Genomic DNA, 16,023 nt, shown 5'->3' on the forward strand with positions numbered 1-16,023 from the left:
GGTAAGGTAAAGGTTCCCCGTGACATTTCAGTCAATCGTGTTCAACTCTAGGGGGCGGTGCTCATCCCCATTTCCAAGCCGTAGAGCCAACGTTTGTCCAAAGACAGTTTCCGTTGTCACGTGGCCAGCGCGGCTGTACACGGAACGCTGTTTACCTTCCCACCGGGGTGGTACCTATTTATCTACTCACATTTGCATGCTTTCAAACTGCTAGGTTGGCAAGGAGCTGGGACAAAGCGACGGGAGCTCACTCCGTCACGTGGATTCGATCTTACGACTGCTGGTCTTCTGACCCTGCAGCACACAAAGGCTTCTGCGGTTTAGCCCGCAGCGCCACCACGTCCCTGAAAAACTAATGTCCCTGAAAAACCAATGTTACTTTGTGATAATTAAAGAAATTATCTTATGCCAAAAGTAGGTGGCTAGACAACTTCTTCAACTCCGAGAAACTCATCACAACAATATAAGCTACACATTCAAGACTAAAGGTACACATTTAGCTATATAGGAATTATATTCTATCATCACAAATACATAATAATGACAATTCAGAGAAGGACAGGTGCTTACTTGCAACTGTAGTTCTATGAGTAGTCATCTCTGAATCTAACACATGAGTTCTTGCATCTGCACAGACCAGACCATGGAAACTTCCAGAGCTCAGTAGCCTTTAACATCTTGTATTTTCCTACCCCTATTGTGCATGCCCAGCTATTTCCTTTCATCCCATTCTGCCTGCCACTCAGAAACATTTAAATACAGGCATGTCAAGAGCAGAGAGGAGGGTAGGTTGTGCGAACTCACAAATGACCACTCAAAGAACTATAGTTACAGGTAAGTAATTTCTCCTCTTTGTAATCTCTATGATTCATACATAGGGGTGACTAACAACTTCAGTTACTAAATAGCAGGGTGTCACACCAACACAGAAAACAAAACTGCACGGCTGAAAAAGGCATCCAACTGTACACGAAAGTATAACTTATAAGGCTTTACAAAAGCTGTCAGCATGAACAACTCCACAAACCTTCTGACATTTGTGGAAATGGCCAACACTGTCTCCTGTCTAGTGGAATGACTTCCAGAAGTACCTGGCAAAGGTATTTTTATTCTATCATAACCCAACTGAATCAGCAACATAACCCCCTGCTGGCCAAACACTAGGATGACACAGCCTGTCCTTTATGGGGCCCTTGGTAACAGACAAAAAGCCTTGAGGATGTCCTGAAGTCTTTAGTCTTCATAATATAAAACTTCAAATGTCTCCCAACATTCATAGTATGTAGCTATTGCTCTACTGGTGTCTGAGGAAACTGATTAAAAAGTTGGCAATATTAATGGTTGCAATGTATAAAAAGGACTAACAACTTTATGAAGAAACATAATATTTGGTTACAAAATGACCTTGTCCTTACGGAAGTGCAGATAAGATGAGTCACGGCTCAATACACAAAGTTCATTGGCTCCACAGCAGATATTATTGCAACTAGAAATAATGTTTTTCATTGTCAATAATCTCAAATTTGATGTCAGCATGGGCTCAAAAGGAGACTTCATTACCTGTGTCAGCACTACCAACATAGAGCATGGTGAAGGAGAAGATTTCACATCAGGATAATTATTAACCAAATGCCTTAGAAATCTTTTAAATGCTATGTCTGAGAACAATTTTGATGAAGGATAGTCTGCCAGATTATGTACCACAACAGCTGCCTTGTGAGATAAATGAGATAAACCAGTCTCCTAAAGATGCAGTTGAAAAATAGTGTTCTCCCTTGAGTAGTCAGGTGTAGCAAGACATTGACAGATTCTGCCAAGGTAACAAACATTTCATTTATATTCATAAGAACATTTTGTAGATGGTAATTCCCAACTGAATTATCTGTCTTACTGGTAACAAGTTCTCCAAGCAGTGAGTTTCACGTGATCTACCATTTGGGTGACAAACTGTGCTGTTCTGGCATATCAGAAGGTCCAGGCAGAGAGGCAATCTGAATATGTTGCTTGCCATTAGGAGTAATGTGTCAAACCACGGTTGATACGGCTACTAGGGTGCGAAAAGAACAGCATTTGTCTTCTCTTGTCTGAGTTTGATCAACAACTGATGAATCAAGAAATAAGATATGGATAAGTACATCAGAGTTCTCTGTCAACAAACTGTGACAACATCTCCCATCAAATGTTGACCCTGTGCATTTGCAATTGGTGTGAGATGCAAATATGTCACCTTGCAGAATTCGCCATCAGTTATCATCTTAAAAGCTTGATGAGATAATTCCCATTCATGCTACTCAGTTTAGTGTTCTGCACAGGCAATCTGCCTGTTGATTGTTCTCCTCTATATGTGGACATTAGAAAAAATGTGCCTAGATACACACCATTCCCAGAGATGAATGGTAAGCAGGGAAAGGACAGATCTCTTGCCTCCTTGTTTACTGACAAGATACATTAGTTTTGCCCAACTGTGTTGACAACAGAAGTTTGAAAGCTGCTGTGTTTCCAAATAATTGATGGGATGTCTCCCATTCATTATCCAGACTGCAGTGAGCTTCCCAACCTATCATATTAGCATCCCCTGTTACAAGGACTGACAGCTGTAGCTGTTGGAACAGTATACCCATCATAAGATGTGGTATTGGTGTTCATCACTGTAGTTGTCTGGTGACATCCACTGAGACTATAATCTTTTTGAACTGAGAGTGTTTTCTGTTGTTGGAAGTTTATCAGGAAGCAAGACGGCAGTGGTGGGTGCCATGAGACTGAGCAGCTTCTGTACCAAATGAGTTGTCACTGAAGTCCTTCCACACAGCTCTGTTGTACTGTTGACTTTTCTTTTCTTTTGCATTCTCTCTTCTGAAAGGTATTCCCATGTTGTGTTTAATTAGAGAATGGCCTCTATGTGTTAGATTTGCTTTGATGGAACAAGAGGAGATTTCAGCAAGTTGACAGAGGCAAAAATTTGAGTGCAGGTGGTATGTGGATTGCATGTTGCTCTGAAAAGTGTTCTGAGTGTCTGCCACCAGGAGCCAATCATCCATGTACAGGAAGTGGTGATTCTATGTGTCTGAAGGTAAGTTGCCACTGGCACCATGCATAAATACTCTTGGGACTGTTGGTCAGCCGAAGGGAAGCACTTTGAACTCATATGCCTCCTTGCCTATTGCAAACGCAGACAGTGACTGTGATCTGGTCTTATGAAGATATGGAAGTAGACGTTCTTCAAACACAACACTGTACCACACAAAACTGAATTTATTTACTCTGAGATCTAGACTAACCACAAACCATCAGTCTTTCTGGGTAATGGGATGAATCGGGGATAATATACTGTGTTTCCCTGAAAATAAGACAGGGTCTTATATTAAGTTTTGCTCCAAAAAACACATTAGGGCTTATTTTAAGAGGATGTTTTACCAGTCATGCCATCTTCTTCTGATTGCTGCACAATGCTGCACAATGGTGAAGGGTGGGGTTTCACTTATCTGGGGCTTATTTTGGCGATAAGGCTTATATTACATGCACCCTGAAAAATCATACTAGGGCTTATTTTCAGGTTAGGTTTTATTTTCGGGAAAACAGGGTACATCTTTCACATTTGACGGGGACATTGGGTTACTACACACTTTCTGAGTAAAGTTGTGATCTCTTCTTTCAGGACATCTGCTGGTGTGGTGGTACAGATATGGCATGTTGGATAAGGTCTATACCTGAACCCTGGACCAAGATGGATAAGACCCAAGCATTGCTGGTGACAATGTACCGGGAGTTGATAAAAGGCACTAAGACACCAGCTGAAAAAATGAAGAGGTATATGTGACAAACCCAGACCTACTGGGATCTGCCACACAGTTACACTAAGCTGCCACCAACCATTCCCTTAAGAAGTCACACAGACCAGGGATGGATTTTTAAACAATAAAAAGAATAAGGTTTATTTTAAATACACACAGGGAAAAATAAACAATCAGGTAAATAAGATAAAGTAACGTGGCTTATTCTCACTCATACAAGCATACAGTTTGGTTCACCCAGAACCCTTAACTTAAAGCACAGACCCTGAACCTATCAGTTCTGGCTACCCAACAGACACCTGAACCTATCAGGTTGGTACTCTGACACACAGTAGTACCCTGTCTGACACACAGACTCCCACAACAGCTTCTTCTTCCCAGCTGCTGCTTCGTCACAACCCAGTGTCTCCCAGTGTCTCAGCATCATCTCCCTTCACCACACAGGCATCACATATTTATACAGTACAGCCCCTCCTCCTGATGTCCCGCCTTCCACTCCCCATAGGATGGAACTTTCCCTCCAAACCCATGACAGACAGGTAACATCAGTGCTGTTATGTAACACCTCCCCTCTTTATAAGTTGTTTTGTAGGGGGAAAGCTAACGTGCTTTTCACCAAAAAACAACCTTGATAAAACACACAACAACAGTTATACATACCATATTATACTTACTTAAACTTACATTCTAAGTTAACCATAGCAATTATGCATTTAAACATTTACCATATACATTACATCAATTTACCTTTATTCATACAAACCAAATTCAAAAAAACAGGTACATTTTACTTTTTGTCATCATTATATACACATAGTCCATGTTCTTTCGCCGTCTTCATTCTTCAGGTCTTCTTGATAAGGCGTCAGCAACACAGTTCACTGACCCTCTGACCACCTTCACTTCAAAGTCATAGTCCTGTAGGTTTAAAGCCCACCTCATAAGTTTGCTATTGTGGGTTTTCATTGTCTTTAACCATTGCAGTGGTGAATGGTCAGTGCACAGAACAAAATGTCTTCCCCAGATGTAAGGCTTGGCCTTCTGGATCGCGTAGACTATGGCCAAACACTCCTTCTCCACGGTTGCCAAATGTCTCTCACCTTTTTGAAGTTTCCTACTCAGGTAGGACACTGGATGCTGGTCACCATTCTCATCCTCCTGGCACAGAACTTCTCCTACCCCGCTGTTAGACGCATCGGTGTAGATGATGAACTCCCGGTCGAAGTCTGGAGCCCGCAGCACTGGATACTGGACGAGCGCCTCCTTCAACCTCTGGAACGCCGCCTCACAGTCGCTGGTCCACGGGATGCGGTCATCAGCCTTCTTCCTCGTCAGATCGGTCAGCGGAGCCGCAATCTCGCTAAACCTCGGGATGAACTTTCTGTAGTAGCCCACCAACCCAAGAAATGATTTGACTTTTTTCTTGGTGTTGGGTCTAGGCCAATCACGAACAGCTTCTATTTTGGCCTCCAGGGGTTTTATCACTCCTCCCCCTACTATGTGACCCAAGTATTTTATTTCTGGGCTACCCAGCTGACACTTGCTGGCCTTTACTGTTAGCCCTGCTGCACTTAGCCTCTGCAGCACTAACTCCAGGTGTATCAGGTGATCTTCCCAGGTATTACTGAAGATCCCTATGTCGTCAATGTAGGCCACTGTAAAGTCACTGAGCCCTGCCAAGGTCTGGTCCATCAGCCTTTGGAATGTGGCTGGTGCATTTCTGAGACCAAAGCTCAGGACTCGAAACTCATAGAGACCAAAAGGGCTGCAAAAGGCAGTCTTTTCTTGATCCCTGGGATCAATTCTTAATTGCCAATATCCCTTTACCAGGTCCAATGATGAGATGAACCGACAACCCCCTATGGTTTCAATCAGGTTGTCTAGCCTGGGCATTGGGTAGGCATCAGGAGTGGTTACACGGTTTAATTTCCTGTAATCGACACAAAACCTAATGCTCCCATCAGGCTTGTCCACAAGGACTATCGGAGAGGACCAAGGACTAGAAGAGGGGACGATTATGTTCTCCCTAAGCATCTCGTCCAGCTCCTTCCGCACCTTGTCCCTATAGGGTCCCGTTACTCGGTATGGGGATACTGCCTGCGGGGGTGCATCCCCTGTGTGGATCCGATGCATCACTCCCTTCACTATCCCCGGCTTGTTGGAAAACACCTGTTGATATTTACTAAGCAGCATTTTTAGTTCTTGCTGCTGGTCTTGGGTGAGTGCAGGACTGATCTTTACCTCCTCTGGGTTGTATTTTACTTCCCCTCTACCCTCCCAGAAGGGTAATTCAGCTTCCTCACTCTCAGCTGCTTTTATCGCGAATAAAACCCTCTGTTCCCCTCTGTAGTAGGGTTTTAGGGCATTCACATGAACCACCCTCCTTGCTTGGTTCTCCTCCTGCTCTATTAGGTAGTTCAGGTCTGACATCTTGGAAATGACCCTATATGGTCCTGCCCATTTGAGCTGCAGTTTATTCTCTCTGCAGGGCCTAAGCCAAAGCACTTCCTCCCCTGGGTCAAAGTGCCTCTCTCTAGCTTTGTGGTCATACCATGTTTTCTGTCTGACCTTCTGAGCTTGCAGGTTTTCTGCTGCCAGCTCTAGATTTCTCCTTAGGTCATTCATCAAGGTGTCTATGTATGTCACAACGTCTTGTGGGTCATCCTGGGTGATCTGCTCCCAATTTTGTTTGATCAAATCAAGGGGCCCTTTCACCCCTAAGTGGGCAGCAAACATGTCAGAGTGACCCCTTTGTAAGATCATGGGGCGATACTTTTCAGGTACCACCAGCTGACTTCTGATCCCATCTCCCCCTTTTGAGATATTCCTCAGGGTTTCTCTATATAAAATCCCCTTTTCCTCCAGAAATCTCACTGGGGTTTCAGGTGTTAGCTGAGCGTCAGTCACCTGTTCAAAACACTTTTGGAGAGTGGCGTCTGCCTTTTGCTCCTGTCCAAATCTGCTGTCTGTGGTTAAGGTTTCCACCACAGCTTCTGAACTTCCCCCACCTGCTTCCGTCTCTGGCTCATCATTACCCCCCTGAACTGTCCCTGTGGTGGCTTGTGAGCGTGTAATCACTAGCACCCGTTTCACATGTTCAGCCAGGTCATTTCCCACGAGCACGGCTGCTGGCAGAGTCGATGAAATCGCTAGCCGCCAATCTCCCCTCCAGCCTTGAAAGTTGACAGGTACCTCTGCTACTGGCAGAGAGATTACCTGCCCCTCAATCCCTGCCACCTTTATGCTCTCATTTGGGATTATAAACTCCCTAGGGATGATATCTGGATGGCACAGGGTTACCTGGGAACAAGTGTCCCGCAGCCCCCTATACTGACGGTCAAGTATTCCTACGTCCACCCCGGCTGTCTCAAACAGCTGAGAATCTGTTTTCACCAGCAAGCAGCGCTTTACCTCCACAAGAGGACCATTTTCCTCAGCCTGATCAGCAGAGGTAGCTGTTCCAGACTGAGTAGTCATGGCAACCGGCTCCCTCAGTGACACTGAGCCTTGCTCTTTCTGGACACAGAACACAGCTTTTGGCTTGGTTCCACTAGACTCCTGAGGCACCATTCCTTTTAGCTGCTTCAATTTCTCACACTCTGAGATTAGATGACCCTTTCCCTGACAGAAATAACATTTTCTGGTGTATTTTGATTCTCTCTCATCTTGTTTTGGTTTTCCCTCCAAAATCTGAGGTCTTGGTTTCATGTCTGAGGGCTTCCCTTCACCATGGGCCCCTCCCCCTTGCTGGCTTTTCCCTGGTCCCTGAGAGTACTTGCTGTAGGTTTCTTTGGGTTTACCTACAGATTTCCCCTCACCCAAGGGCTTTCTTATTTGGGAAATAAAATCCGCGATCTCTGCGGCTGCTGCCACAGATTTCGGTTTCCTTTCCCTCACCTGGAATTTCAATTCCCCATGCAGGACTGAATAGAACTGTTCCAGTGCTATCAAGTCTTTAAGCTGCTCATAGGTCGCTGTCCCCTCCTGCGATAGCCATTTCTCAAGCAGCCTCACCAATTGGGCCCCCACTTGGGTGAAAGTCTGCTCTGGCTTTTTGGTTAGGGACCTGAATCTTTGTCTCAGCTGCTCTGCATTTATCCCATGTCTTGCAAACACCAGTTTCTTAAACTCTGCAAAATCTTTCATCAGTTCCTCAGGCATCTCGGCATAGACCTCAGCCAGGCTACCACTGATTAAAGATCGCATGATGGTCATCTTCTCAGTTTCCCTCACTGAGAAGTCCACAAACGCTCTTTCCACTAAGGAAAAGAACACCTCGGGACAATCTCCCTTGTGGTACACAGGGAATTTCTTCAGGTCAGCCTTAGACAATTGGCCTCCCTCAGAATCCCTATTATTATTATTATTGTTCTGATTCATCAGTTCCAATTTTTTTAATTCAAACGCCATTTTCTCTCTCTCCATTCTTTCTTCCCTCTCCATTCTCTCTCTCTCTAATCTTTCTTCTTTTTCCAATTTCTCTATTTCAAATTGCCTCTGCCTTTCCCTTTCCCTTTCTTCTCTTTCCCTTTCCTCCATTTCAAATTGCCTCATCCTCAGTTCATGCTGTTGGGCTATGAGCAATTTTCTAAGTTCTGGGTTCTGCTCTCCTGTGCTGTCACCCTGCACTGAGCCAAATTCATCCTCAGAACCTTGGTCAATCTGGGGGTCTTTCACTTCACTCATGTCTGCTACTTGGCTTCGAGTCAAGGGCATAATCCCCCCTCAGAACAGGCTGCTTTAAAAAGTCAAGCCTCAAAATAAAACGACCACTTTTTTCCTTCTTGCCTCAGAACCAGCTCTCCCTAGAGATTGCTGCTGTTCTTCAGCACTAAACTTGCAACAGTATCGAGTCAGAGCCTACCCCCCTCTGCTGGGCCTCTCAGCTGGCAAGCTAGATCACTGTTACTACGCAGTTTTGCCTCAGCTTTTTCCCGCCAAAACTAGGCTGCCTCAGAGCACCTTAATCTAAGTCTCCCCAGTTGGCACGTTCTTCTACTAGCGCACCTCCCCGTGAGGTACACCTAGAAGATTACCTACGCGCCTCAGACTGTCCCTGACTAGACCCCCCTTGCTCTAGGCACACTTGCCAAGGCTTTGCTGGACCACTGGACAACTGGACCAGTCGTATCCCACACGCTGGACACCAATCAATGTGACAAACCCAGACCTACTGGGATCTGCCACACAGTTACACTAAGCTGCCACCAACCATTCCCTTAAGAAGTCACACAGACCAGGGATGGATTTTTAAACAATAAAAAGAATAAGGTTTATTTTAAATACACACAGGGAAAAATAAACAATCAGGTAAATAAGATAAAGTAACGTGGCTTATTCTCACTCATACAAGCATACAGTTTGGTTCACCCAGAACCCTTAACTTAAAGCACAGACCCTGAACCTATCAGTTCTGGCTACCCAACAGACACCTGAACCTATCAGGTTGGTACTCTGACACACAGTAGTACCCTGTCTGACACACAGACTCCCACAACAGCTTCTTCTTCCCAGCTGCTGCTTCGTCACAACCCAGTGTCTCCCAGTGTCTCAGCATCATCTCCCTTCACCACACAGGCATCACATATTTATACAGTACAGCCCCTCCTCCTGATGTCCCGCCTTCCACTCCCCATAGGATGGAACTTTCCCTCCAAACCCATGACAGACAGGTAACATCAGTGCTGTTATGTAACAGTATAATTCTGTTATGTTGCTGTTCTTGGTGAGAGAAAAGTCAATGATCATGCTTGTTTTTCTTGTCCAGTGTTCTAGCTGTCAAAGAGCACTTGAGCTTGCTGCACTAATTTTGTTCCCTGTGCTGTTGTGGTGGTGTTAAGTGTTTGGAACTGTGAAATTTCTTTGATGGTGACTTATTTCTGAAATTTGGATAGTATCTTTCCACCAATGTTTTTGGTTCATATTAATGCCTATCTGCCTAGCAGTTGTTTTCTTTTTAAATAGATCTTCCATGATCTCATCTGTCTATTAAACAGACCTTCCCCATCAAAGGGGAGAGCTCTGATTCTTGATCTGGAGTCTTCTGTCACCCCTGCAGATCTTAACCATGCATGCCTTCATAAAGTTATTGCTGTTGCCACATTCTTTACAGATCAGTCTACAGTATGTCTACAATGATCTTTGCATGACATCTAGCCAATCAACGCCTGCATAGTAATATAGAGAAGCATTGTAGTAAGAAGGTGCAAAAAGGTCTGTTTGGCAGCATGAATGCCTCAATGGTGACTGTGAATTTGAATCTGACTGCTTTGAAGATGCTTTTTTAGTTTGCTAAGATGCAGATTCTGAGGCTTTAAGAGATTTTTTCCTAAAGAAATAACTTCAAATATGATTACTGATTTCTCAAAGCCACTCCAGTAAAATTTTTACAAAGTTTTATGTCAAATAGTCCTCCCTTAGGCAATAAAGCTATTTGTCCACTCTCTGAGCATTTTTTTAAAAAATTAATGCTGTTGAAACCATATAAAAGGCAGGATAATCCGTTAGTGGAAGGATAGGAAGACAACAACAACTGTTTTTCCTTTCCTTTTCCATTCCTTTTTTTTTCTTATGCAGGTTATGATGGAAAGACACTGAAGGAAAAACAAGGTATGTGAAGTAAGAAGTTTTTAATAGGCTATTGTATGGATTCTGATATTCTGTAGATGTTACTGACATGATGGATAAAGGAATGAAAGAATGGCTGGGCATACATGATAGAAACAGGAGGAGGAAAGACATTTGAGGCTACTGAGTTCTGGAAGTTTCTGTGGTCTGTTCTAAGCAGGTGCAAGAAACCATGTATGTCAACTGCAGATACCACGAAGAAGAAAGAGGTAACGTGTGATATCGCAAAATTAAACTTGTCCTCGTGCTATTTAATATGTACAAAAATGCACTGGAAGAAATAATCAGAACTCTGAGCTATTATGTGACAGATGATACACAACTTTATGTATTATTTCCAGGTGGGCATGTGGATCTTCTGAGTAATTAGAAGTATTTGGAAAAGTTTAAAGCAAAAAAGACAGGCGTATTTGGGAGGGAGACTCTGCTAATCTGGACAGAAGGACGAAACTGGAATTGAATAGGACTGCAGCTCCTTGAAGAACCATGTCCACAGCTTGACGGTGCTGTTTATGGTAGCATAGCTGGTATCAACAGCTGAGGGGCCTAACCTCAGGATTATTTTTATATTTATCTATTTATTTGTCTTATTTATAGGCTGTCTTTCTCCCAATAAGGGAACTCAAGGCAGCTCACAGTGTTAAAAAATTAGACTTAAAAACAAAATAAATTATACATTAAAAACTATGTTGATAAACTATGTTTTGTCAGCTGTGACATTACCTAGGGAAAGCAGAACCGGCTTCAATTATGTACTCTGTAGATATTCAGACAAGGCCTTGGTAATGAACTCGATGTGGGAGCACCTTAGAAGGTGACTTGAAAATTTCAGCTGGTACAGATAATTACTTCCCTATTGTAGGCTGGACAGCGAAATAGTATTACATTAGTGCATTGTTCTATGGGAGAGTATGCAAGTCAAAATAATGAATGAATGAATATTAGTGGCAATGGTTGTAGATATATTATCAGATCTAATTCAATAAGTTGGTTCTTGCCCTTAAAATCCTAAATAATGTAAACCCAGGTTATCTTAATCACTGTGTGTATTTGTATTAATGTGTGATTATTTTAAGAATTCAGAATAACTAATAATATATCTGATTCTAAAACATAGCAGGGTATCAGCAAGAGCAGGTATTCCAGTGTGGGCCCTACCTTATGGAAGTCCCTCCCATGAAATATATAGTAGTGTACATGTTCAATTACATTTAAGATGGTTTTAAAATAGGTGTTCTGCCTGCTTTTAACTGTAAGACATTATGGAATTTGTTGCTGATATGAATTTTATTTTATTGTAAGTGGTTTATTTTTAAACAGTTATGTGATTTTGTGAATATTTTGTTATCAGAATTGTACTGGTTTTGTGCAATAAATCACCTTGGTAAGACTATGTTTTTAGAAAAGTACAGTGGTGCCTTGCTTGATGAGGATAATTTGATCCGTTGAAATCGCTGTTAAGCGAAATCCTCGTCAAGTGAAACGAGAAAGCCCATTGAAATGCATTGAAAACCGGTTCAATGCATTCCAATGGGCTAAATACCTCAGCGTCCAGCGAAGATCCTCCATAGGGGCGGCCATTTTCGGTGCCTGTAAAGCGAGGAATCTGTCCTAAATCACAGCAGGGAGCCATTTTGCATAGCAGGCAGCCATTTTAGAGCCACCTATCAGCTGTTTTAAAATAATTGTCTAGCGAAAAATCGGTTCCCGAAGCAGGGGACCAATCATCGTTAAGCAATTTTTCCCTATTAGAACATCGTTTTGCAATCGCAAAAGTGATTGCAAAAACTTCATCGTCAAGCGGTTTCATTGTTTAACGAGGTAATCGTTAAACGAGGCACCACTGTATCAAATAAATGGATTAATAAATCAATAATTATTACCGAAGACAAAGCACAGCATCTCAATGCAATTCCCACATATCTAAACCCTTTATTTTTATTTTTATTTTCTGATTTTCATATTAGCAAGCACCTCTTGACAATTTGGAACTAATTTCTCAATCTGAGCCTAAAGGAGGTGGCTGAGAATAAAAGGACAATACATTGTCTTCCTATGTTGAAAGATGTGAGAACTGATGAAATCAGGAAGCATTGGAGAGACAAAGAAGGATTCATATCTTCAGGAAAAATAAAAACAGTAATTTTGGCATAACACCATATGAATGTTTTGTAAAAGTACAAGTTACAGCATGGAACAACTCGTTCAGAATTTGTTGTTGCTGTTTAGTAATTAAGTTGTGTCCGACTCTTATTGACCCAATGGATCAGAGCACGCCAGGCCCTCCTGTCTTTCACTGCCTCCCGGAGTTGGGTCAAATTCATGTTGGTAGCTTCGATGACACTGTCCATCCATCTCGTCCTCTGTCGTCCTCTTCTCATCTTGCCTTCACACTTTCCCAACATCAGGGTCTGTCGTTCAGAATACTAATGGCTAAATCCAACTGTCAGACCCAATTGGAGCAGACTCATTATATCACCGGAATTAATGTAAGTGCTAACTTATGAAACCCCATTCATTCATTCAACGAATCTACCCCAGTTAAAACTACTGGATTTAGACTTTTTAAAAAAACTTACCATTTCCACGCCACACTTCAGAAAGATGGCAACTACCTTCTCCTGGTTCCTTGCAAAACTCCACTACATCTCGACACGTTGTTTCAGGTGTAATTGGCACTTCAGTCAAAATCTGTTCATTGTTGCTCAGGAACACAGTTAATATCATCTGGAAAAGTAAGAAAACATGATCATTAAAAGTAGGACAGTTTCTTGCTTGCATAGAGGATGCATAAATACAGTTTAGTCCATTACCTTTAAGAAATTATTTTAAAGTTAGAGGACATGAGCAGCTTTACAAAATTAGACAAATGTCCCCTTAGAACTACAAAAGAAGAAACTAAAACAGTAAGGAGAAGAAATAATTTTAAAAATCTATTTCACTATCTGCTTGCTACTATCTACTTGACAGTAAAAACCCACATACCAGTAGTATTTCATGATTCGGGGTTGTTTATGATTACAATCCCAACAAAACCTACTTTTTCCACTATCTCAATTAACTGCAAACAGCCAGGGGAGATTATTCTCATATACTGTACTAATAATCGGAGCTCAAAGGAATTAAAAGTTTCCACTGCATGACCTTCAACAATATTGCAACTTAAATTTTAAGAAGTCTGTGAAAAGTCACAAATCACAATACATACATTGTGGGGAATCAGACTTCCCAAGAACAGAAGACATTATCTGTTCACAGAAGAGTACATCTGATTCTAAACTACTGGACAAAATCCTCCTGTGTAGCTATGTAAATGGCATAACATTTGGAGGCAAACTGCCCCTTATGAAATCACTATAAACATTATCATTTGCATGCTGAGTCACACAAGTCAGTATGCAACACATAATATCCACAATGTTTCTTAAGTTAAGGCAATTCACCTCAAAAAGTTATGACATTTCTTTTATGTCAGCGTAACTACTTCAGGTAACTACTTAAGGTAATTACTTAAAGGTAACAGGATCTGGAGAAACTTCTTAAGACAAGATGTTTTAAAATATCAATCTCAGATCAAACTCACACAACAGGTAACACACCAAGCCAAAAAAACGGCTATCAGCCTCATCTTGTAGCACATATAGTGACTGTTATTTGTGCAATTTCAGGCAGACAACAATATCTGAGGTTTATCAACTCCTTAGAATACTACAGCAAATGGGATGACTTCACAATCAGCATACCTTGAGCTGGAAAGGAAAATCTGTGAATGACTTTTACTCTGTAAAAGTGGCACAGAAAGAAGTAATCTTCTACCATATGGCTAAAAAAACTGAAGAAGTTGCAGAGTCTGGTGAAGAATCAAGATGTGAGGCCAACATGTTCATATGTAGAAGACTCCATAGAAGGAAAGCCTGTGCTATCTCAAAACCACGGCTCCTAAATTGGGGGATTCAGTATTTGTTTTCAGAATAGCAGGAGTGAGACTCTTAACACTAGTGATACTTGGGAGAGGGGCAGCAAGACATTCAAATGGCTGTGAGACAAGATGGATCAAACAATATAGGGAATTTGAACATATTCCAAAGAGACATGGCAAGGAAATCATCTCCAGAACAAAGACTTGAAGGCATCTAAGTGGATCCTCCTCCTCATAATTCCCTTTATCTTTTACTAAGCCAAGAAATCTCATTCACCAGAAGATGTGTCTGTCAGTGGGATCTCCAGACAAACAGGTTGAAATTCAACTGCAGGGGTGATCGGCCAACAAGACAAAGAAGTTGCCCTGGCCCTCAATAAACACACAGCTCTTTCCACCTACCCCTAGTGGAAATGTCACAACTTAGCATTTCCACCAGGGGTAGCGGCTACAATCAAGTGGTAAGAAAATGGGAGAGATGGAAACGGAGAACTACATGTAAATAGAGCTGCCACCTGGCATTGCTCAACACTAGCCACTGCTACATGGCTTCAAAGCATTTGCCTGGAGACAACCATGACTGCAGGCAAACAAGAAACAATAGAGGGGATAAGAAAGAGAAATAGCCTCTCAAATATCAGCATACAGCAAGTAAGGAACAGGGACAGCAAAGAGCAAGAGCCCTGTAGCTCTTCAACTGTGTGTGTGTGGGGGGGGGGGGGTCGTGGCTAATAGCCACACAAATATGGCTATAGGATGACAAGCCACATAAACAAGAGGAAATGAAGGAAAATGAAGAACCAGGCAAGAAAGAACACAGTCACAGGACCTTTATCCATGTGCTCACCAGCTGAGTTTATTTATGCTTATTTTAAATTTTAAATTATTTTAGTATATTTTTTTGTATACTGTACTTTTAATTTTAAATTATGATAGATTGAAAGTGTTAGTAAAGGAGAGGTGGGACATTAAGGGTTTCCAATATGGGTCTGTGATGCCAAAACCTTTGGGGACCAGAACTCTGTAAACAGGACTATGTCATACATGTTCTGCTTTGGCACATTGAACCTGCCATCTGTAACACATTAAACAGCTTTCTATATTAAAACAATGGAATAGAAAGGCTTCATTACAGATGGCATTCTGTGGTGACAATAAACAAACTACCAAGTGATGCTATGGCTGAACCTGAAACTTCAGGCTCTAATTTGATGCTCTTAATCATTGTGCTACAGTCAGTGAACAAAACAATATATACATACATGACTTATAATTAAGCACTTATTAAGTTACATAATGCAGTCTGATGGAACCGAGATCTACTGGGAAATCCAGAAGAGCCAGGAAGGAAGGTATTTTGCTTTAAAAAAAATCAAGGGCAAGCCCAAATCTTAGCATCAGAAGGAAACTGGTCTTTTGGCCAAACCCTCAACAATAATGAAACAGTAATTAACTTTCTGTTCTTGAAGGCTTTCACCGCCGGGATCTGATTGTTGTTGTGGGTTTTTCAGGCTGTTTGGCTGTGTTCCGGAAATTAACTTTATTTGTCATGACAAAGGACAATAAGGCAAACACTATCCCAAATCTGGAAAAGCGTACTACTAGTTCCACATGATAGTTGGAAGAGTTAACCTTAACCTTGTGTTTCTTGAATGGCAGCCTCCACATAAACTCTTTCCCAACACT

At 42.0% G+C, this 16,023-nt stretch overlaps 1 protein-coding gene and 1 long non-coding RNA gene across 12 annotated transcripts in view; one reads left to right on the forward strand and one right to left on the reverse strand.

The window, feature by feature from the left end:
• The window catches only part of PPP1R13B (protein phosphatase 1 regulatory subunit 13B), an 82,524-nt gene that overhangs the window by 46,237 nt on the left and 20,264 nt on the right, over positions 1-16,023 (reverse strand). For all 11 annotated transcript variants that reach the window (XM_072986714.2, XM_078383818.1, XM_078383817.1 and 8 more), the window contains exon 2: positions 12,998-13,145. In XM_072986714.2, the coding sequence (XP_072842815.2) occupies positions 12,998-13,145 (148 nt within the window). The remainder of the gene's footprint in view (positions 1-12,997; positions 13,146-16,023) is intronic.
• LOC144586108 (uncharacterized) lies at positions 1,943-12,933 on the forward strand. Its single transcript, XR_013540845.1, has 4 exons — positions 1,943-3,070; positions 3,656-3,807; positions 10,368-10,400; positions 12,386-12,933. It is a non-coding gene; the product is annotated as an uncharacterized LOC144586108 (long non-coding RNA).

Source organism: Pogona vitticeps, chromosome 1 (genome assembly GCF_051106095.1).
Source record: "Pogona vitticeps strain Pit_001003342236 chromosome 1, PviZW2.1, whole genome shotgun sequence".
NCBI classification, from domain to species: domain Eukaryota; kingdom Metazoa; phylum Chordata; class Lepidosauria; order Squamata; family Agamidae; genus Pogona; species Pogona vitticeps.